This window comes from Pongo pygmaeus, chromosome 3 (assembly GCF_028885625.2).
Source record: "Pongo pygmaeus isolate AG05252 chromosome 3, NHGRI_mPonPyg2-v2.0_pri, whole genome shotgun sequence".
Taxonomy (NCBI): Eukaryota; Metazoa; Chordata; class Mammalia; order Primates; family Hominidae; genus Pongo; species Pongo pygmaeus.
Genome location: NC_072376.2, coordinates 7,228,224 through 7,253,074, shown reverse-complemented (window position 1 = coordinate 7,253,074; position 24,851 = coordinate 7,228,224). Strand labels below are relative to the sequence as shown.

Below are 24,851 nucleotides of genomic sequence, written 5' to 3'. Positions count from 1 at the left end.
ACAGTGATGCTGACAGTGTCAGATAGACTATTTTCACTACCGCCTAAGAAATTATTCTGTTGGACTAACAACATTCACACTCAAGCTGACATGCAAAAATACACAAATCCATCCAAGTATATCCAGGCACAGATACTAAACCCTACATATACATCAATACATGCATATATGTATATTTTATTTGAGACAGAGTCTGGCTTTGTCACCCAGGCTGGAGCGCAGTGGTGCTATCATGGCTCACTGTAGCCTCAACCTCCTGGGCTCAAGCAATCCTCCCATCTTGGCCTCCCAAAGTGCTGGGAGCCACCAAGCCTGGCCTATATTTACTTTCCACTGCTATATACATTAAACATATGTTATGCCAAGCACTAACTTTTCCATGAGTCAGCTCATCAAATTTTCATCACACCCTTGTGAGTGTGGGCATTCTATCACACTCATCTTATAGGTGAGGAAACTAAGGCTCAAAGAAGTGAGGTAACTTGCTCAAGTTCACGCAGTAGACTGGTGGTGGAATTGAAATTCAAATCCAGGTCAGCCCGAGTTCAAGGCCTGTACTCCAAGCCACCATTTTCCCTGCTTACTGGAAACCCACACACCAAGAGATAGAAGAGAAAGCTCACTAGTGCACAGTACAAAGGAGAGGCAGGACTGAACTCTGAGAGAGGAGACATTTACTGAAACAATTCAGAAAAATTACTTTTCCATCACAGCCAGGCTGATTTATTACCTGAATTTTAGAATAATTTTGCAGCAGCGTTTTAGCCGCCTCTGGCTTCAATTCTCCTTTGAAAACAGCACTTTTTATCTGGGTAAAAAAGATACTGTGCAGTTCGTTTCTCTGGAAAACAGCCAGCTGTCTGTGAGCTTTGGCAAAGTCTTCTTCTTGTTGCAAAGCGAGAGACTTCCTCAAGTGCTCCTGTTCCAGGCCATGGAGGGTCCGCAGAAGGTTGTTGCACTCTACAGCAGACTGGAGAGAGAGGGAGCGTGTGAGAAACTGACACACTGAACATGCACCTACATGTGCATGCAATGCAATGTGTACAGGCACATGTGCACACACAATGTGTACATAAACACACAGATGCATGCACATATGCATTACAATATATACACACACGCACATGCAGTGTGTGCATGCATATGTGTGCACATGCACACGCACAATGTGTAAGGCAATGTACACACATGCAATATGCAGATGCACACATGGGCACACACAGAACATGCACACACACAAGGCACAAGTACATGTACACACACAGCATATACACACACAGCAAAAACAAGGCACACACATAGACACACACACAGTCCCAAGCTGACAATAATGAGGTTACTAAGCCCTGGAATATGCTGTTCCAACCTGTCCTCCCCTGTTATCTAAATGTTTTCGAGAATGATCTCAAAGCAGAATATTTACAGGGGTGGAAATCTGCAAATCAAACTGCTAGAAAATAGCCTGCAAAAAATGAAAATATCTTCACTATCAGTGGGTCATGCTGTCAGGCTCACAAGATTATTCCCCCTATCTTTCATTCTCAACTTCGCTGAAGAGAAAAATACCAGCAATCAGGCCCAAGTGGAGATCCTCTGGGTAAAGAGAAGCAAAAGAGGTGTTAAGAAATGGCTGCTTGGATGCCTGCATAGTATGAGGTCCTGCATGAGGAATGAAAGGAAGCTCACCTCTACTGAGCTCCTGATCCATTTGCATATGGCCTCCTCCCAATTATCTCAGTAAGGAGCTGAGATATTATCTCAGAGGGAGCTGTTCTTCACTCCACATGGGTAGGCGGGATTCTAGAATGGCCCGATTCCCAGGCCCTAGTATACATGCCACACACATTCCCTCCCCTTGAGCATGGGAATGAATCTGATTAAGTCACTCCTGTGATTGGTTTACATCACATGGCAAAGCTGAGGGTGTCTTGATGATGTAATTAAGGTCACTAATCAGTTGACTGAATTAATCAAAAGGAAGACTCTCCTGGGTGGGCCTGAATCCTTAAAAGAAGCACTGGAGCCTTCCTAAAGAGAGAGACCCTCTGCTGCTGGCTTTGAAGAACCAAACAGCCATGCTGTAAACTGTCTCCGCAGAAGGGAAACTTCTGGGAACTGAGGGCCTCAGTCTTGTACCCACAAAGAAGTGAATTCTGCAAACAGCTTGAATGAGCTTGGACCAGGACCCCAAGCCTCAGAGGAGAATGCAGCCCAGCCAAGACCCTGATTGCCAGCCTGCAACATCCTGAGCATAGGTCATAGTGAAGCTGTGCCCAGGCTCCTGACCATGGACACTGAGACAATGTCACTAATGTGTGTGGTTGGTTAGGCAGGAATAGAAAACTGACATCTTCCGTTTTATAAGAGAAGAAACACAAGCTTAGAGAAGGAAAGAGCTTTCCCAAATTCTCGCCCATGCTCAGCAGGGGAGGAAGTGTGTTGAAAGCAAGTGTTCAGGCTCCAAGGTCTGAAACCACTCAGGCAGTCACAGTGGAGCTCGTTGGTGAAGCGAAGGCAGGGAAAGGCTTACGCATGCAGGAGGTGTGGGTACAGCCATCCCAAATGGCCAACAGAGGCCTGGCCTTGGGAAGCAGGCAGGTGCAGCATCATACCATGGCTGGGCTGAGTAGAAGCCCAGAGAAGGCAGGAGGGGCTCTGGTGCAGAGGGCAAGGGCCAGAGCTCCTTCAGGCTAAACAAGGTCGGAATGCTCTATCACCCACCAGAATTCTATGGTTTCAGTAAATAGCATCACCTGCTCCCCAATTTCCCAAGTCACAGACCTGCTCACCTCCACTTCCAATAACTCACAGAAGCTCACAAAGGTGATATGCTGATCTCTAGCTTTCTCTGTCTCTCCAACCCCTTTTACTTATTGTTTGATTTGTTCAGAATCTGGGCCAGAAAGACAAGCATTATTTAGAGCCTTCCAAAGAGGTCCAAGGGCCAACACGTGGCATCCCCTGCCCTGCGGGTGCTCATAGCAAAGCCTAGTGGATGACAGCAGGGGCCATGAGGCTAGAAGTCAAAGGCTTTTATGTGCATCCTCTTGGCAACTCTGTCAGGACCCATGCCCATACTAATGGCTTGCCTTGCCCACCAAATAACAATTCAGTCTTTTTAAAAAGCTGATTTTATAACAAAGGATTAGATTCGACATAATGAGTCACTCTATTACAGAGAAAGCATATTCACAGCTGACTTGATCTAAATCAAAGGATGCAATTCACCAACAACCAGGAGGGTGTCAGGACCCTGAGTCTGGGCACCACAGGGGCATTCCACTACGAATGACTAGCTGGTGCCCAGTTATGTCAGTTCATCCATCAAAGTGACCTTCTTTTTTTGACAGTATAGAATTTGACAAGTCCCAAACTTCAATTTATTTTAATTAATAGAAATGAAATATGGGGTAATTTCCATTTAGCTTCTCACAGACAAGATAAAAAGCAGACACACACACAAATCCTAAAATAAAATTTTTGGGCTTTTTTTAGAATCATATCTCTGCCGAAGAATAAAGTATGAGGCAATGATGTATTTGTGCCATAGTGAAACACTCTCTAAAATACATGTGGACAGGACTCCCATGCCCATTCCGAAAGGGAGTTCAGAGCCTTGCAGATGTGAGTTCCACCCCTGACCTAGTTCAACCTCCTATGGCAGAGATGAGAAAACCAAGCCCTAAAGCACACCCCTGGGCCTGCCAAACAGGGGAGGTCATGTTTGCAAATGAGTGAGGCTGCCTGGTGTGACAGGCACTAGGAAGTACTGGGAACTGGGGCAAAGTGCAAAGAGCACGCCCTGCCTGTAGGGGCAGCCTCCACCCCGTCCACCAAAGGGCTCTGCAGGAATACGGACTCAACACAGCTCAGTCTTCCTATCCTTTAACTGGAAATCTGGGTTTTCTTACATAAAAGTTTATGTTTTAAATATTGTCAACAAAGGTGCTTTTTTTTTTTTTTTTTGAGACAGTCTCACTCTTTTGCCCAGGCTGGAGTGAGGTGCTGCAATCTTGGTTCACTGCAACCTCCGCCCTCTGGGTTCAAATGATTCTCCTGGCTCAGCCCCCCCGAGCGGCTGGGATTACAGGCGTCCACCACCATGCCCAGCTAATTTTTGTATTTTTAGTAGAGGCGGGATTTCACCATGTTGGCCAGGCTGGTCTCAAACACCTGACCTCAGGTGATCCACCTGCCTCGGTATCCCAAAGTGTTGGGATTACCACACCTGGCCACAAATGTGCATTATAAAGGAACGTGAAAGTAATGCTTACTCACCCCCAATCCGCTATTGAACTTCTCAATAAAAAAGACTTCAGGGAGATAAGGCACATGTATCCTATGGCTTCCAACACCTAGAAAAGCAAGTGTCCCCTGGAGGGAGTGCCCCATGGAGGGAGTAGCGGGCATAAACCTTAAGGGAGGATACAGAAGTTCCAGTGTGAGAAGCACAGGCCTGCATCAGGCTGGCTGGAGCAGTTGCTGTGCATGTTGACTCTACAGCATCACAAAGTGAAATCCTGCTCAAAAGTGATGACTGTGCTGTCATACTCCCCATACTCAGCAAGACAGGCAAATTGTAAAAATGTTTTATAAAAACAAATCCATCAGAAATGGTGAAAATGTCAGAATTCTTGTGCTGAGGACAAAGACTCACACAGGGGTTAGAAAGCCTCAGGCAGCCCAGGGCAAGACATCTGCTGGGTCTCCTCTTTAAGTGGCAGAAAAGCAGCGGGGAGAGCCTGGGTATAGAAGACGAACCCCAGAGGAAGGACCCAGCTCTGAACTGGATGCAGGAAGCTGGGTTGCCAGTCACTTCCCCTCTGGGCTTCGGTTTGCCCACCTTCAAGTAGAAAGAGTTCACATTCTGTGTTCTATGCCACAGGCATCTTTAAAAATTACATTCAGTCATGAATCATAGTAAACCCTTGTCCAAGGTTGACTCAGTGCCGAGCAATGGCTAAAGTACTATATGAGAATTAACTTACTTATTCTCACAACAGCCCTCTAAGATCTCAGGCATCATGATTATCCCTGTCTTAAGGATGGGGAAAGGAGACCCAGGGTGACTGGGTAACGTGCCTACTGGAGGAAAAGAGCGAGGAAATAAACCCCAGCAACCTGCCTTCTGTGCCCATATCCCCCAATACTCTCCCCAGGGCTTCTCAATGGAGAAATGCTTTCAGAACTATAAGGCATTATATATGCATTTAAATATTATAGTATGAACAAATTTCAGCTCTACACTAATTACAGTCAGCTCTCTGTATCTGTGGGTTCTGCATCCATAGATATAACCACCTGCAGGTCAAAAATTTCTGTGTGTACTGAACATATACAGACTATTTTTTTCTTGTTATTCCCTAAACAACATCCCCTAAACTATTTTTATGCATTTATATAAACTATTTATAACGATATAACATTTATGTCATATTAGGTATTACAAGTAATAGAGATTATTTAAAGTATACAGGAGCATTTGTGTAGGTTATATGCAAATATGACACCATTTTATAACAGAGACTTGAGAATTTGTGGATTTTGGTATCCGTGGGGGTGGGACAGTGGGGAGGGTCCTGGAACCAATGCTTCCTACATATTGAGGGAGGGATGACTGTTCTGTACTAAACGTTACTCAGGAAAGCTGATACTGCTCCTTTTGCTTTTCTTTTTTAAAACTAATTCTTGGTGGAATAATACACCTAAAATATTTTTATGTATTTTATTTAAAGATGAATATAACACATGATGGATAATTATAAAGTAGTCTGTGGTTTTGTGAGATGGAATCACTTGCATGGACTGGAAGGAAACTAGTTCTATTAAATTCTGCAGCTCAGATACTATTTCTGGAAACAGATTGGTTCAAATAAGGCGGCTGCTTGTCTTTGAACAGAGTAATCTAGGAAATCTAGAGTGATGGTGCCCACCCAATACACGCTGGCGGGCAAGGTGGTGTGGGTGGGAGAGAGGTTGCAGAAAAGTCCTGGAGAGGGCAGGGTCAGGAAGCCCTGAGGAGGAGAGGGACTCCCGAGGAGGAGAAGGCGTGACAGATGGGAGTAGGGCACGGACCCAGCATCCTATCCTCCAGCTCTCCGCATAAAAAAGCATTGCCCCAGGCAGTCTTTTGATAGCAAAGGCACTAGAGACATTCTAGGTGCCCCACAGGACGGGTTCACATGGGGCGCACAGCAGGGGGATGTAACCTCCACTGCAGGAGGGGGCAGTGTGCGCAGTGGTTGGGGGCGTGCTGCTGGACATGAGGCTGACTGTCCTTGGGCAGGTGAACCTTCCCCAGCTCAGTTTCCTCACCTGTCAAAGTGAGATCCTCTCAGTCCCTACCTCACTGAGTTGTTGTGAACGCTAAAGAGACAGTCAATGGGATGTGCTTGGAACAATGCCAGACACACTGTGCATGCTAAGGAAGAATGAGCTGTTTTTGTTACACATCGTATTTTTTAAGAGTATTTAATAAAATCAGCAAATGTGTATACTGCGATGTAAAGTGAAAACAATAAGTATATACAACTATACAAACTGTATAATCCTTACTTTATAAAAATAAATGGATAAAGCAAAAGGCTAAAATGTATGCTGGCACCTGAGGGCAGGTGTGAAGGCTGCCTGAGCCATCCCTGTATCTCCAGGGTTAGGTATACAATAGGAACTCAACAATGGGCCGAATGAATGATCCTCTGCCATTGAGTTGTGGGATGGGCTTCCTTTTTTTTTTTTTTTTCCAGAGCTTTTTCTTTTTCACCTTTGGATCTGAAATCAGATAGCCTTTCTGTAAGGGGCCATATTTTAGAGTTTGTCACCTAAGGTCTCTGTTATGTATTCTTATTTTTGTTTGTGTATTTGATTTTTAAAACTCTTTAAAAATATAAAAAACATTCTCAACTTGCAGGCCACATAAAAACAAGCTGGGTAAGATTGGGCTCATGGGTCCTTGTTTGCTGACCACTGCCTTAAGGTACTGTCCAAGCCTCCCTTGTTGAGCATGTATTATTTTTAAAGGTAAAAAAAATTGGCCGTGCGTGGTGGCTCATGCCTGTAATCCCAGCACTTTGGTAGGCCAAGGTGGGTGGATCACCTGAGGTCAGGAGTTCGAGACCAGTGTGGCCAACGTGGCGAAACCCTGTCTCTACTAAAAATATCAAAATTAGCTGGGCGTGGTGGCGGGCGCCTGTAATCCCAGCTACTCAGGAGGCTGAGGCAAGAGAATCACTTGAGCCCAGGAGGCGGAGGTTGCAGTGAGCCAAGACTGCACCACTGCACTCCAATCTGGGTGACAGAGTGAGACTCCAACTCAAACAACAACAACAACAAAAACTGTAATAGATTTAGGAAAGAATCAAAAGAGAGATAATGGGATCATTTAGGGGCTGAATCACCGAACAATGCATTCAATACATTCTTCCTAAGGGCCCAGCTCAAGGATGCGTGATGTTGACCAGCACAGTCATAGACAGGGCATTAGAGGGCAGTGTCAGCGAGGGAGGCTGCAGTGGACTGAATGGTGATACCTCCACCCCCAAAAAACGGTATGTCTAGATCCTAACCTCATGACCCTATTTGGAATAAGGGTCTTTCCACATGAATTTAATTTAAGATCTTATGAGATCACCATGGATTATTTAGGTGGGACCTAAATTCAATGACAAATGTCCTTATAAGAGACAGGAGATGAGAGGGTTACCAGGGAAAAGGCCACAGGAAGACAGAACAAAGATTTAAGTGATACAGCTACAACCCCAGGAATACCCGAAGCCACCAGAAGCTGAATCAAACATGGAAGGATCCTACTGACAGCTAGATTTTGGACATCTGGCCTCCAGAACTATTATATAACAGAATAAATTTCTGTTGTTTTAAGCCACTAAATTTGTGGTGATTTATTTTGTCAGCCACAGGAAACTAGGACAGGAGAACCTAAAATGAGATGGTTCTGAAGGCAAGGGAGGCCCCAGGAGCAAGGGAGCAGGTGCAGGCAGGACAGTGAGGACCTCGCCCCTTTTCTTTACTGCTCATCCCATGTCTGACCACAGATGACCATCTGTGAGTCACGAGTTGTTAACAAGAGAGCTGCTTATTTACTCCCAGGGGCATCCGTAGATGGCCACAGTCTGCGGAAGGGAAGCTGAGTTCAGAAGCTTGTTCTTAAGCAGTTGGAAGCCCTCCCTAGGGGAGTAGATGTTCAGAACAGGATATATGCAGGCTCAGGTCACATGAACTGTATAAGCCATCTCTTTCACAGAGGAAAACAGAAATCAGGTTTGATTTGGTACATTCAGGAAAAACTCTAGTTCTTTCAAGGCAGCAACTGACACAACTTTTGGAAAAACAAGAGCTGATTTCTGAGCAATCTAGGTCAGCCCTGGGAAGGCTGACCTATGAGAACTCCAACTGAGCACTGTGAGCTGAGAGCCTTCTGCAGCTCATGGGCACCAGGCAGCTGCTTTTCCTACATTGCTTCTCCCACCCACCCTGAGAGGTGGCTTGCCATTAGACTTGCAGTGCCTAATGAAGGTCTTCAGGAGCAGAGATGGAATGTACTAGACTGTGAGTCCAGGTTTTTCTGACTCTAGAGCCTGTGCTAGAGAGAACTGTAACCTAACAGGCTATATAGTCCAGAGGGGGGACACACAGACTGACATCACAACTTTCTGTGAACCATGGCGTCTACAGACGTGCTCTGCTATGAATGAAGCCTTTCTTCTCTACCCATGAATTCTACAGCATTGTGAGCATACCTCTATTATAACACGACGGAATAATGTCTCATTTTTTATGTGTAAGATTTTTTTATAAGATTATAAGATTTTGTAAGATTTTTTATAAGATGATGAACTTCTTGAACGGAAGAATCATGTCTCATTGTTCCCTATACCTTCACCGCCTAGGCCAGTGCCTGAGAGACAGTAAGTAATCAACACATTTTTGCTAAATGAATTCTGGATAGATGGATGGGTGGATGAGTGATAATGGGCAGATAGGTGGATGGGTAGATGGATGGAAGCATGGGTGAATGGGTAAATGGATGAGTGGATGGGTAGATGGCTAGATGGGGAATGAGTGGATGGGTAAATGGTTGGATGGGTGATGGGTGGCATGGATGGGAGGGTGAATGGATAAATGAGTAGGTGGATGAACAGACAGATAGATGAATGTGTAGATGGACAGATGGGTGAATGAGTGGGTGGATGAATGGATAAGTGCACAGATGATTGGATGAGTGGGTGGATGGATGAGTGGGTGAATGGGTAGATGGGTGGATGGATAGATGATGATGGATGGACGGTGGGAATGGTTGGATGAATGAATGGAAGGATGAATAGATGAATGGGTGGATGGTTGGATGGATGATGGGTAGATGGATGGAGGAGGCAAATGGACAGATGAGTGGGTAGATGGATACATGACAAATCCCTGAGAGAAAGGGAAGTGAACGCCTTCCTTTCAGACCTGTCTTACCCTCTCACTAGCACGTTTCAGCAACTCTTCTGCTTCCTCCATTGCCATCATCTCTCTCTGGTACTGGTTTTCCATCTTCTTTCTTGTTTCCAGGTCACATTCAGCTGTCAATGCCACCATCTTCCGATCGTACTCCTCTTGTATTTCATTTTCCAGCAACAGAAACTGCTTTTTGAAAACAGCACTCATTTTTCTCTCTACTTGGGGTGAGAGGTGGCCACTGCTGGTAAGATTTTTCAGTAGAAGGGCAATGATATCCTTGCTGATTTGTGTTCGACAAGCTTCCAGATCTGCATCTGCCCGATTCAGGGTTGCAATCTCCAACCTAGGAAACACAAAAATCAAAATAATTCCATTACATGAAATTGCAACAGAAACCAAAGGTCTTTCAAAGCTCTGAGGTTTTAAATTATGTGTAGGCAAGGGCTTTCTTCCAATTCCTTTTCTTTCTTTCCCTGCTCACTTCTGCTTCATCCAGTTATTGAAGGTCATTAGCTGACTCTTACTTAGTAAATTTGTAAGGTACCACGTGATGTACAAAAAAGAATATAATCAATATAAGACATGTTTTTGTTGACAGGTAACAAGTCAACAATAACAAGGAAACCAAGGGAAAAATGGATAGCTAATATATTTGGAGGATTTAAAAATAGGGTTTATTTTACTTTTCTTCCCATTAAAAATTAATTTATGGACAGGACTAGTACATGTAATATCATATCCTGGATGGAATCCCAGAGCAAAAAAAAGGACATTAGATTAAAAACTACGAAAATCTGAATAAAGCATGGACTTTGATAACGACTGATACATGATCACATTGTATCAACATTGATTTGTTAATTTTAACAAATGTAACATACCAACAGAAAATGTTAATAATAGGGGAACCTGGGTGCAGGATATATGGGAATTATCTGTATTATCTTCTCAATTTTTTTGTAAATCTAAAACTGCTCTAAAAATAAAGTCTACTTGAAAATACGTATGAGGTAGTTCACAGTCACAGTGTTCTGAAACTTGACTGGCAGTAGTTGCAAAACCGTATATACTTCCAGTAACACATCAGACAGTACTCTCAAAATGTGTGAATTTTATGATATGTTAATCATACCGCTATAAAGCTAAGAAAAGCTACATAGAAAAAAAATTAATTTATGTTCATGGTAAAAATACATCTGAAAACAAAGACTGATAGAAAAAGAATTCATTCACTGTGAATCCATCATTCAATCAGAACTAATGAAGGCATTTAGTTACTTTATTATTATTTTTGTATTTAAGTTCTGGGATACATGTGCTGAACGTGCAGGTTTGTTACACAGGTTTACATGTGCCATGGTGGTTGCTGTACCTATCAATGCGATATCTAGGTTTTAAGCCCCTCATGCATTAGCTATTTGTCTTAATGCTCTTCCTCCCCTTGCCTCTCACCCCCTGACAGGCCCTGGTGTGTGATGCTCCCCTCCTTGTGTCCATATGTTCTCATTGTTCAACTCCCACTTATGAGTGAGAACATGCAGTGTTTGGTTTTCTGTTCCTGTGTTAGTTTGCTGAGGATAAGAGTTTCCAGCTTCATCCATGTCCCTGCAAAGCATATGAACTCATTATTTTTTATGGCTGCATAGTATTCCATAGTGTACATATGCCACATTTTCTTCATCCAGTCTATCATTGATGGGCATTTGGGTTGGTTCCAAGTCCTTGCTATTGTAAATAGTGCTGCGTGTCTTTATAGTAGAAGGCCACCATTCAATTAGAACTAATGAAGACATTTTGTCATATTTTCTTCCAGCCTTTTTTTCTATGCATATTTTTTCATAAATGTCCACTATTTACACAGATGCATGCAAGTACAATTTTATCCTCTTTTTTCCCCAATTAACATGGTTATAGGTATCTTCCAGTGGTATTTGAAAACTAAATGCTTCTTTATAAGGGTTGCAAAATATTTTATCAAGTGATACACCACCATTCAATGACCATTCTTCATTTGTTGCACATTTGGATTACTTGCAAATTTCAAAATCTAAAATAATCCTAAAGTAAATCACTTTTACAGAGCTCTTGATAATTCACAATAATTTCCTCAGTACAGATTCCCACGAGAGGAACTGCTGGGTCAGATGTCAACGACATCCATAAGTCTCCTGGCACATCCAGACAAACTGCTTTCCAGAAGAGACCCCCAGCCATACATCAGGATCCTCACACTTAGCCCCACCCTCCACCATGTCAAACATCTTTGATAATTTGATTTGGTGTATGATTGTAAAAATACAAAGATTTTAAGAAAACTATTATAAAACTTGCAACGGCTTAAGTATATGACTTCCACATTAACCAGGTTCAAAACTCGTCAATATTGACCAATCTTGTTTTCTCTACTGCCTTTAATGTTTGAGCAATTTAAAGCAAATATCAGATCTGTCATTTTACTCATAAACACCTCACTGAGCATCTTTAACTGTCAAGGAGTTATACGTAGACAGACCGATCAACAGACAGACAGATGTGTGTATGTCTATCTAATGACTAACTTGTCTACATGAATATGTACATGCATATCTACTTTACCTAACCTTGTTGCTAAAGGGTAGTAAAATATACTACCCCAAAATGTGGTGTTCTGGCATACACCACATTTAACTATTTTCAGTTAAAGACACCTCAAAAGACAAACAAACTAGCAAGTATCAGATCACTCTGAGCTTCAACCTGTTTCTTAAAAGCAGAGGGATTAAATTCCCATGTGAAGGATGCCATCCCTATATTGGAATGAAAGCAACATTCTTATCATCAAGCATGAAAAGCTGAGACCAAGATAATTCTATAAAAATAGACCTGGTTAAAATAATTCTTATCCTTCTTTAGCCTCACCACGTAATTTCGTTGTTTTTTTCACAACGTGCTGTTCTTTGTCCAACTCAGCATATTACCATTCACCTCTAACTGCGTCTTTGGGTCTTCATTTCCTTACGTGGGCTCCAGTGTCATGTCAAACTTATATTAAATTTGCATGTTGTTTTCCTGTTAATCTATCTCATGTCAATTTAATTCTCGGGCCCAGCTGGGGCCCCTAAGAGGGCAGAGGTAGAGTGTGACTACCTACACTGTCATTATTATATATAAAATATTTAAAACAGGCTGGGTGCAGTGGCTCACACCTGTAATCCTAGCACTTTGGGAGGCCAAGGTGGGTGGATCACTTGAGGCCAGGAGTTCGAGACCAGCCTGGCCAACATGGTGAAACGCCATCTCCACTAAAACTACAAAAATTAGCCAGGTGTGGTGGCAGGCGCCTGTAACCCCAGCTACTCGGGTGGCTGAGGCGGAGGTTGCAGTGGGCCAAGATTGCACCACGGCACTCCAGCCTGGGCAACAGGGCGAGACTGTCTCAAAATAAAAAAAAATTAAAACAATCCCAATAATTAGAAATGTCTAGTTACCTGTCATTATTCAGACTACCTCAAGTGTCTCAAAATGTATTTTTACAATTGAACATTTAATTCAAGAAACAAAACAAAATCCCATAATGCCAGTTAAGTTTCCTTTATTCTAGAACATTCTGGCCTTCCATCTTTCCTTCTACAGCATTGATGTGTTAGGGAAGTCAGGCCACCATCCTGAAGAATGTCCCATGTTCTGGATTTGGCCAGTTGCTTCCATGGACGTCACCATACCTCCCTCTATCCTCTGTATTTCCTGTAAACTAACAGATCTAAGATCTTCATTCAATTTGTTTTCCTTCTTTTTTCGAGTGACCTTTAAAAATTGAGACAAAATATACATATATAATTTACCATCTTTTATTTTATTTTTTATTTTTATTATTATTATACTTTAAGTTTTAGGGTACATGTACACAATGTGCAGGTTAGTTACATATGTATACATGTGCCATGCTGGTGTGCTGCACCCATTAACTCACCATTTAGCATTAGGTATATCTCCTAATGCTATCCCTCCCCCCTCCCCCCTCCCCCCACCCCACAACAGTCCCCAGAGTGTGATGTTCCCCTTCCTGTGTCCATGTGTTCTCATTGTTCAATTCCCATCTATGAGTGAGAACATGCGGTGTTTGGTTTTTCGTCCTTGCGATATAGTTTACTGAGAATGATGATTTCCAGTTTCATCCATGTCCCTACAAAGGACATGAACTCATCATTTTTTATGGCTGCATAGTATTCCATGGTGTATATGTGCCACATTTTCTTAATCCAGTCTATCATTGTTGGACATTTGGGTTGGTTCCAAGTCTCTGCCATTGTGAATAGTGCTGCAATAAACATACGTGTGCACGTGTCTTTATAGCAGCATGATTTATAGGCCTTTGGGTATATACCCAGTAATGGGATGGCTGGGTCAAATGGTATTTCCAGTTCTAGATCCCTGAGGAATCGCCACACTGACTTCCACAATGGTTGAACTACTTTACAGTCCCACCAACAGTGTAAAAGTGTTCCTAGTTCTCCACATCCTCTCCAGCACCTGTTGTTTCTTTGACAAACCTGAGAAAAACAAGCAATGGGGAAAGGATTCCCTATTTAATAAATGGTGCTGGGAAAACTGGCTAGCCATATGTAGAAAACTGAAACTGGATCCTTTCCTTACACCTTATACAAAAATTAATTCAAGCTGGATTAAAGACTTAAACGTTAGACCTAAAACCATAAAAACCCTAGAAGAAAACCTAGACATTACCGTTCAGGACACAGGCATGGGCAAGGACTTCATGTCTAAAACACCAAAAGCAATGGCAACAAAAGCCAAAATTGACAAATGGGATCTAATTAAACTAAAGAGCTTCTGCACAGCAAAAGAAACTACCATCAGAGTGAACAGGCAACCTACAAAATGGGAGAAAGTTTTCGCAACCTACTCATCTGACAAAGGGATGATATCCAGAATCTACAATGAACTCAAACAAATTTACAAGAAAAAAACAAACAACCCCATCAAAAAGTGGGCAAAGGATATGAACAGACACTTCTCAAAAGAAGACATTTATGCAGCCAAAAGACACATGAAAAAATGCTCATCATCACTGGCCATCAGAGAAATGCAAATCAAAACCACAATGAGATACCATCTCACACCAGTTAGAATGGCAATCAATTATTTATTTTTTTAGATGGAGTTTCACTCTGTTGCCAGGCTAGAGTGCAGTGGTGCGATCTCGGCTCACTGCAACCTCCGCGTCGCAGATTCAAGTGATTCTCCTGCCTCAGCCTCCCGAGTAGCTGGGACTACAGGCGCCCGCCACCATGCCCAGCTAATTTTTGCATTTTTAGTAGAGACGGGGTTTCACCATGTTGGCCAGGATGGTCTCAATCTCTTGACCTCATGATCTGCCCGCCTCAGCCTCTCAAAGTGCTGGGATTACAGGTGTGAGCCACCGCGTCTGGCCACCATCTTTTCTTTAAGTGTGCAGTTCAGTGGTAATAAATATCTTTTATTTATATTCTTCTTTTCCTTCGTCTAAACCTACCCCTTTCCATACCTGGGCTCCAGTAACCACTCTTCTATTCTGTATCTTCACAAGGTCCACTTTTTTAGTTCTCACATATGAGTGAGAACATGTGATATTTGTCTTTCTATGACTGGCTTATTTCACCTGAAATAATGACCTCTAGGTCCATCCATGTTGCTTCAAATAATAGGAATTTGTTCTTTTTTATGGTTGAAAAACATTCCATTGTGTATTTATACCATATTTTCTTTATTCATCTGTTGATGGGCACTTAGGTTAATTTCACATTTTGCCTATTGTAAATAGTGCTGTGATAAACATGAGAATGCAGATATCTCTTTGATATATTGATTTCCTTTCTTTTGGACATATACCTAGTAGTGGAATGGCTGGATCATATGTTAGTTCTATTTTTAGTTTTTGAGGATTCCCCTATAGTGATACTATATTCATACTGTGTGCTTCCTTTACGTCCATACTATCGGGTAAGGCTAGGGTGAATCCATAGGTTCAAGTGGTGCCAACATGATCCCTGCATTATAATATTTCCCATCAACCATGCATCTAATGATTTTAACATCCACCTCTTTTTTTTTTTCTTAACTTTTAAGTTCAGGGGTATATGTGTAGGTTTTCTTATACAGGTAAACTTGTATCATGGGGGTTTGTTGTACATATTATTTTGTCAAGCAGGTATTAAGCCTAATACCCATGAGTTATTTTTCCTGATCCTCTCCTTCCTCCCACTCTCCACCCTCTGATAGGCCCTAATGTCTGTTGTTCCCCTCCATGTGTACATGTGTTCTCATCATTTAGCTCCCACTTATAAGCGAGAATATGCGGTGTTTGGTTTTCTGTTACTGAGTTAGTTTGCTAAGGATAACAGCCTTCAGCTCCATCCAAGTTCCTGTAAAGGACATGATCTCACTCTTTTTTAATGGCTGCATAGTATTCCATGGTGTATATGTACCACATTTGCTTTATCCAGTCTACCATTGATGGGCATTTAGGTGGATTCCATGTCTTTGCTATTGTGAATAGTGCTGCAATAAATATACATGTGTATGTGTCTTTATGACAGAATGATTTATAGTCTTTTGGGTATATACTCAGTAATGGGATTGCTGGGTTGAATGGTAGTTCTGTTTTTAGGTCTTTGAGAAATTGCTGCACTGTTTTCCACAATGGTTAAACTAGTTTACAGTCCCATCAACAGTGTATAAGCATTCTTTTTTCTCCACAACCTCACCAACACCTGTTTATTTTTTATTTTTTCAGACAGAGTCTCGCTCTTGTTGCCCAGGCTGGAGTGCAATGGCGTGATCTTGGCTCATGCAACCTCCACCTCCCAGGTTCAAGTGATTCTCCTGAGCCTCAGCCTCCTGAGTAGCTGGGATTACAGGTGTGTGCCACCATGTCTAGCTAATTTTGTATTTTTAGTAGAGACTGGGTTTCATCATGTTGGTCAGGCTGGTCTTGAACTCCTGACCTCAAGTGATCCACCTCCCTTGGTCTCCCAAGGTGCTGGGATTACAGGCATGAGCCACTGCACCCGGCTTATTTTTTGACTTTTTAGTAATAGCCATTCTGACCTGTGTGAGGTGGTATCTCATTGCGGTTTTGATTTGCATTTCCCTAATGATCAGTGATATTGAGCTTTTTTTCATGTTTGTTGGCTACATGTATGTCTTCTTATGAAAAGTGTCTATTCATGTCCCTTATCCACTTTTTAATGGTTTTTTTTTTTTCCTGTAAATTTCTAATTGTTACCTAGATCCATGATTTCCTTAGGGGTTTAAAAATGCACATTGTCTAATTCCATCATTTCTTCCGCATTTTTAAAGCTGAAATTCTTCAAAAATAACTTTCATCAACAATTCTGTTACTCTGACATAAAGTTCATAGAGATGTATAATTATTTCTCTTGTATCTTATCAGTTTTCTGATTAAAGGGTTGGTGTCATAGCAACCTTCAATGGTGAATAATGAGTTTGGGTTTGTTTGTTTATCAGCATGTCTTGTTATGTTTTAGCATGAGGGCAAAGGTTTATAAAACTTTTCTCAGCTTCCTGAGAATCTGAGCTTTAGTTAACTCTTACTCAGAAACCTACTAAGAAGACAAACATCAAATAGGTTACCAGGCAACATGGCTTATGGTAAAAATAATGCCAGATTGGTAAATTACACATGGATAAGAAGACTGGTAAATAAACTAAATACCTAACAGGGATGCCACACTTTGTATCTCCCTGAGGAAGATGACTCTTGGAACTGGGCATCTCTCTTGCGGGAACCTTGGAAGCTATGTCTGTGACTTGTTACAGGAGATATTGCCACCTTTCGGGTAGGAATATTTTAAGCCAGAAAGACTCCTGCACCTGCTTGATGTGGTTTGCATTTCCCTGCACCTGACCTGTGTCACCTGGGAGGAAAATGCCCCCCAAACAGTTGTGTAGGCTGTTGTGTGACCTGTGGCGAGGATACCCACAGGGGAATAATGCTGTCCTCACAGCAAGCGGTGTTGCAGCCCCTCAAGCCTTCTGGGTAGATGAGGCCACGTGTGCCCTGTAAGAGTCTTGTGAGTCCAAATGTTTAGCTGAACCTAGGAAGCCCCCCGCCTCTGCATAGTGTCACTATGAAATTGAAGATTTTTATATATTTGGTAGGTTTTGATCAACTGCAGTCTTTATTCTTTTTGATGCTCGAATTTTACCATCTTAGATTAAAATAGCTTCCGTCCCCTTAAGACACAACTTAGCCTAGTTTTAAACAACAGCTCATTCATTTGCTTCTTTCAGTTTCTCAAAAAGTGCTTATTGAACATGTGTCTATGCAACGCGTGCTTTGCAGGTTACAAAGCAAGAAAGAAACACAAGAGCTGCCTCAAGGCAGTGTGTGTATGGCTAAATGTCAAATGAACTAAACAATCAATGTTGTACAAGCTCAGAAAACAAAATCCCTTCTCTACTCTGAGACAGACAGAATGGATTTCACACCTTAAATGAAGCCTTATGTGGCAGGGAGGACAGTGCCCCCCCAAAGACATTCACAGCCTAATCCCCAGAACTGCAAACACGTTAGGCTTCATGGCAAAGGGGAATTAAGGCTACTCATCAGCTGACCTTAAGATTGAGATCAAGAACAAGGCCTTTTAAAATAGGAAAACAGGCAGAAGAGGGGTCAGAGTTGGAGAATGCCATGTGGCGAAGGAAGCCAACATAGGAGTGATGACGTCAGCTTTGGAGATAGAAGAAGGGGTCCCAAGTCAGTGAATGTAGGCAGCCTCAAGAAGCCGGAAAAGGCCAGGAAGGGAACGTCCCCTAGAGCTGACATCTTTTTTTTTTAATTGACAAGTAACAGATGTATACATTTTCTGGGCCCATGTGATAATTTAATACATTCATTTAATGTGCAAAGATTTAATCAGGTTAATTGGGATAGCCATCACCTTAAATATTTGTCTTTTCTTTATGCTAGAAATATTAGAATTCTTCCCTTCTAGCTATTCTGAAACATGCAATAGATTATTGTAAATGATAACCACCCCACTGATCTATCTAGAACTGACATCTTGATTTTTACCTGGTCAGACCTGTATCGGAGTTTGACCTCCAGAACTCTAAGATAATACATTCATATTGTGGTAAGCCACAGAGTTTGTGGTAATTTGTTACAGCTGAATAGGAAGCTAATACACCTTACTTGACCACTCCATCCATCATTCATTAATTCATTAAGTTACACAAACAAATGTTGTGGCTGCTTGTGTTGGGAAAATGGCAGGTGCTGTACCAGGTGCTTTACCGGTGGTTTGCTGTGAAAGCACCTGCTAGCTAAAGGGCCTGGGTAAAGAACTTAGTTTCCACACCAGCACAATGAGGACCACCCTCATAGGTTGTTGTTCAGAGTTAAAGAAGAGAAGAAACAGAAGGCACACAGCACAGTCTGGCATTTTGTTGGTTCTAAATAGTAATAGTTTCCTCATTCTTGGTTCTTCCCTCTCACAGAAGATTGGCTGCAGAATAGAGTCGGTGCCCACAGCTCACCTTCCCAGTTGCCTGGGAAGACAGTCCCAGAGGCACTCTTTATTGTAACAGTTTTAATGTTAATCACTATGGATAATCTGTCAGAAGAGATGATGATAAAAACTGTCAGGGTGTTCCAAAGCCACAAAGACAAGAAAATGTCCCTCTAAGTCGATTAAAATACCATGCCACTAATGAAGCCAACTCTCATCCATTAATTTCCCAAAGGGCTGCAAGAGAGGAAAACAAATATTAAGAATTCTTCATTTCCACACAGGATCAGGTCCACTGGTGAAGAGTTAAATTTTCACTGCCCCCTATGGCATTTTGCCATTTTTAATTATTCAGACAACAATGAAATACACATATTTTTCCATTCCCCTAAAAGTCCCTAACGATCCCATGAGGTGGACAGAGACATTTTGGGTTACACATGCTGGGCTCTGAGTCTCAGGCATCTTTACTACCTCAACAGCTAGGCAAAGTTAGCAGGATTCACCCAGTGCTTTCCCAGGAACATTCGTTGAGGTCACAAAAATGTCATCTTGCCACTGTGCTTCAAAGATGAACATATTTTCTCTGGCCAGTTTTGCTACATATACAAACTGTACAAGTGATATTCCTCTTGGAAGTGACTGGAGTTTAGAACCACATCCAGCACACAGGAAGCACTTATGTAAGCTATTAAAACTTGCCAATGATAACATCTTTCAAGGGAACCAGTACCGCTTAAATTATCCAAAAACTGATTAATACTTTGATTAGCTACTAATGATAAAAAAAGGAGAGAAGATGACATTAATTCTTCTTTCTTTCTTCTTATTTCACATAAAAATTAACCAAGTTCTCATCAAATGGCAAGCAAGGTGTCAGAACAAAATTAGGAGAGAATTTGATACACATGCAGCAAATGTTGTCCAGAAAGTGAAGGAGGACTCATTAATCAACATGGTGGATAATTAATTCAGAAGGAAAATGAAATCACCATGGCCATTTTTTACAATATAAATCTGGCATCTTCAAGGCAGCAGGTATAAGCACAATAGACCCCCAAAACCAATTCAATATGAGTGAAACTGAAATTTTCCTCATCAGAAGGTAATTCCAATGGACAGATAATACTGCAAGATTCCTCTCTGGGACCATCAATCATGTTTATAAACTATCCATTTGCAGGCATGGACAATGGAAATTTGGGGAGAAAAATACCTCCTGAGTATATTTGCTGTCCAAATTGTAATGAGAGGTTAAATGAGAGTAAAAATAGTCACCTACATGAGCAAAACACCAATAAGACTTATGACAAACCATTAAATTTCTAGTTGGGTAAAATCTAGACTACAAGGTACAAGAGGTCAGCAGTTTGCATCTTTCCTCGCTGACAATTTTCCTCTTAAAGATTTCTATGTTTAGAAGTGGGATTGGGCCTTCCCTCTCCAGGCCTCAAGCTACTCCTTAAAGGGGGCAAAGATGCAGACAGATGCCACTAACTCTTCCCTCCTGGGATTTCCATATCACTGCCCACTCCCTACTCCACCCACTGGCCAGACTGTGACAGAAGGGTCAGCCCTGGAAGAGGCAAAAAGGGGAAGTAGGACTACCTCTCTCTGCCTCAAATCCTCCCTGTCCTTCCTGCGCTTCCCTCCTAACTCTCGTTCACACATATCCTAATCAACTTTTCCTGGGTGATATTTCATTATGTTTGGAAGCATGGGCTTAGATGTCACATTAACTTAGCTTCTAATTTCAGCTTTACCCCTCAGGAACCGCATGAGCTCAGGTGGGTTATTCGTATCTCTGAGCCTAGTTTCCCTGTTGGCTATGTGAGAATATTATCACCTACATCAAACGAAAGTCACTGAGAGGATAAGTAATAGTGCCTCTTATGATCAGGCTTTGTTTTAATTGCTATATATGTATATGTGTATATATATATATATATACATATATATATATATATACACATATACATATATAGCCATTTAATCATCACAAAAAAATCTTATAAGGTAGGTGATTAACATCTCTCTTACAGGTAAAGAAACTGAGGCATAGAAAAATTAAAGTACCTTTTTCAAAGTCATATAACTATTAAATGACAGAACTGAGATTTTAACCCATGACATGTTTCTCCAGAGTCCTTGCTGTACCATCTGTCCTACTGTCTCAAAACGGCACACACGAAGCACTTAGCCCAGTCTCTGGCACAGAACAGATGCTGGAAAATGTGACTTCTCATTGTTGTTGCTGTTGTTATGTCTGTCATGTCTTTCTTGATATCATTCTTTATGGCAGAGAAAAGAAGATGCAGGGGAAACATGGTAAACATGTGGATGGATGGGTGGATGGCTGCATGGGTGAATGGACAGATAGACAGATGGGTGAATGGCTAGATGGAAGGATGGATGAATGGATAGATGGAGGGATAGATGGATGAATGGATGGATGGATGATGGATGAATGAATGGAGGAATGCATGGGTAGGTGAACAAATGGGTCGATAGATGGCTGGCTGGGTGGATGGAAGATTGGATGGGTAGAGGAAGTATGGATGATAGATAGATGGGTGGGTGGATGGATATATAGATGGATGGATGATAGGTGGACAGGTGGGTGAATGGGCAAATTGATAGATGGGCAGATGGGTGGATGAGTAGATAGAAGGATGGATGGATGAATAGATGAATGAAAGAATAGGTGGGTGAAAAAGATGGGTGGATGGATGGATGGGTGGAAGGACAGATGAGTAAATGGATGATGGATGGGTGAACGAGTAGATAGAAGGATGGATGGATGAATAGATGAATGATAGAATAGGTGGGTGAAAAAGATGGGTGGATGGATGGATGGGTGGAAGGACAGATGAGTAAATGGATGATGGATGGGTGAATGAGTAGGTGCATGGACACATGGGTAGGTGGAAGAACAAGTGAATGGGTGGGCAGGTAGATGGATGGATGGATGAGTGGATGAATGAATGACTGATAGGTAGGTAGGTAGAGAGATAACATTTGAAACCCTTATTTGGAAAGGCAAATTGTGCTCTACCTGAAGGTTAGATGACGATCATAGGAAAGAAATGTAGGATGGAAAATGTAAAGCTGGCTTTAGAAATGGAATAAACCTTGGATGTCAGCTAACTCACCTTTCCAACCAATACCTGGGTTTTCTCAACATCTACTCTGCCAGGCAGTCCCCAGCCTCTACTATGTGCACCCACCACAATGGGGAGCTAGCTGCCCTTCCAGGCTAACTTCCCTTATAATGGAGCTTAGAGAAGTAGAAAGGCCTTCTTCATAATTAGCTGACATTTGTCTCCCTAAAATTTCCATCATTGTCCCAGGTTCCACTGTCTTATCCATGACAATCTTGCAGATATCTGATGATTATGATCAGGTGAACACAAAATGTCACCAATCCAGGCTAAACAGCCTTAGGCATCTGACATGGAGCCTTGCAGGCCATGGTGGGGATTTGGGTTTTACCAGGGAACGGGGAAGCTGGCGAAGGCTTTTCAGCACATGTGACCCAACCGGGTTCACTGAAAAGATGCCTCTGGCTGGTGTGTGAATGGACTGGATGGTCAGGGATGGACGTGAAGTTGCTGGCAGAGGCCAAGAAAGAAATAGCAATGGCTAGGACTCAGGTGCTGGTGATGAGACGGTAAGACGTGGAGAGCTCCAGGAGGGAAAGGGGAGAAGTCCGATGCAGGGACCAGTGTGGAGGTGAGGAGAGGCTGCGTCAGGATGGCACCGCAATTCAGCCGGTTGTTTGTAGTAAACACCATGTTTACCACATGTGACACTGTATAAATGGATTTCCGGTTAAGGACAGACGCATCCTCCAGGGACTGTCAGCTGCCCAGCACTGAGATGAAGAACTGCATGTGTTTCCTGTGGCTGCTGTAACAAAGTACCACAAAGTGGGTGGCTTCAACCAACAGAAATGTCACCTCACAACTCAGAGACCAGAAGGCCGAGACAAAGGTGTCGGCTCATGCAAACAGTAGGCAGCTGTGCCGGGAAGTTAACGTCCTCAGGAGCATCCTCCAGCCGGCAAGGGCTTGGAGCTGCTGGTGGATAAAAACCCCAAGGTGAGGGAGATGGCAGGGAGGGTCTGCAGCCTTAGACGAGGATGCTTGTGACTCAACTCAGAACCAACTACAGGATGCATCATTGGAGTACTCTGCTGTCCTGCAGAAGTTCTCAAACTATTAAGCATCAGAATGACCAGAAGGATTTGAAGATACAAAATGGAGCTCCCCAGGCCTGCTCTCAGGTTCTGGTTCAGAAGGTGTGGCTTAGGGAGATGTATTTGTTTCCTAGGGCACTTTCCTATGTAGCCAAGTACCATCAGCTGGATGGCTTAGAACAACATTTATTCCCTCACAGTTCTGGAGGCCAACAGTCCAAACTCAAGGTGTTGGCAGGGATGGTTCCTCCTGCAGGCTGTGAGGGAGGATCCGTTCCATGCCAGCTCGGTGTTGCCAGCAACCCTGCATCATTTCAGTGTGTGCCTCTCTTCACATGGGGTCCCTCCTGTGTCTATGTCCAGATTTCCCTCTTCTTATGAATATACCAGTCACGTTGGATCAAGGCCCACCCTAATAGCCTCACCTTAGTGAGGTTACAACTGCAAAGATTATACTTCCAAATAAGGTTACACTCATTGTCCGAGGAGTTATGACTTCAACATAGCTTTGTGAGGGGCACAATTCCACCCATGACAGCAACCCTGAAGGGACTGCAGTCCCTCTCCATCCATGACAACATCCAAGTAGAAATGGGTTGGCCATCTATTAGGCATACCAGAGACTATTCCTGCTCCAGCCAAGAATTTGGGCCAGATGACCACTAAGATCCTTTGCAGTATCCAGATTCTAAGATTCTGTTTTCCTGGGAAGGTGTAAACTGCTTTATCTTCAGGTTAGCTCTTAACTCATGAGCTGGGACAATGCTCTTTCCCCTAAGAAAGGTAAGGCCATGGTAAAAAGTCTTTTCCTCTGGACAGAAAAGGGGCATTTGGTAAAAACTAGGGAAATCTGAACAGACTATGAACTTTAGCTAATAATAATGTATCAATATTGGATCATTCACTGTAACAAATGTAGCATGCTAATATAAGACATGAGTACTAGGGGAAACTGGGTCTGGGAGATATGGGAACTCTCTCTGTATTCTTGTCTCAATGTTTCTATAAATGTAAAACTGTTCTAAAAAATAATCTATTATGTAAACAAAAAGTAGAGCTGGACTCCTTAATGGACGCCTGTTACAAACGAGGCCCACCCTCTCTTCAGCGCTGAGATGCCAAGAATCTGGAGCTGCAATGGGAACTTGAAACGAGAGGCTGAAAACAAGCCAGGCATGGTGGTTCATGCCTGTAATCCCAGCACTTTGGGAGGCCGAGGCAGGCGGATCACCTGAGGTAAGGAGTTTGAGACTAGCCTGGCCAACATGGTGAAACCCCGTCTCTACTAAAAATACAAAAATTAGCTGGGCATGGTGGCAGGCGCCTGTAATCCCAGCTACTCAGGAGGCTGAGGCAGGAGAATCGCTTGAACCTAGGAGGCGGAGGTTGCAGTGAGCCGAGATTATGCCACTGCACTCCAGCCTGGGTGACAGAGTGAGACTCCGTCTCAAAAAAAAAAAAAAAAAAAGAGGTTGAAAACAGCCTATATATCCTATAGGGAGAAGAGGGGGCCTGGAGTCAGCCCTGGAGCCCAGGGAAGGCCCCGCGGCAGAGATGGCAGTTTTTGAGAGGTCTCTCAGAAGCTCCTCTTTTAGAGAAGAAAGAGGGCACACATGAATTTCTCTGGGTTCTGGAATCCACAGTGCCAGAGGGGACCTCTCACTGGAGACGCCTCTCCCTTGCAT

At 42.7% G+C, this 24,851-nt stretch overlaps 1 protein-coding gene across 8 annotated transcripts in view; it reads right to left on the bottom strand.

The window, feature by feature from the left end:
* The window catches only part of EVC2 (EvC ciliary complex subunit 2), a 155,338-nt gene that overhangs the window by 71,304 nt on the left and 59,183 nt on the right, over positions 1 to 24,851 (bottom strand). For all 8 annotated transcript variants that reach the window (XM_063663512.1, XM_054484771.2, XM_063663515.1 and 5 more), the window contains exons 10-11: positions 9,478 to 9,802; positions 731 to 970 (exon numbers count right to left, since the gene is read on the bottom strand). In XM_063663512.1, the coding sequence (XP_063519582.1) occupies positions 731 to 970; positions 9,478 to 9,802 (565 nt within the window). The remainder of the gene's footprint in view (positions 1 to 730; positions 971 to 9,477; positions 9,803 to 24,851) is intronic.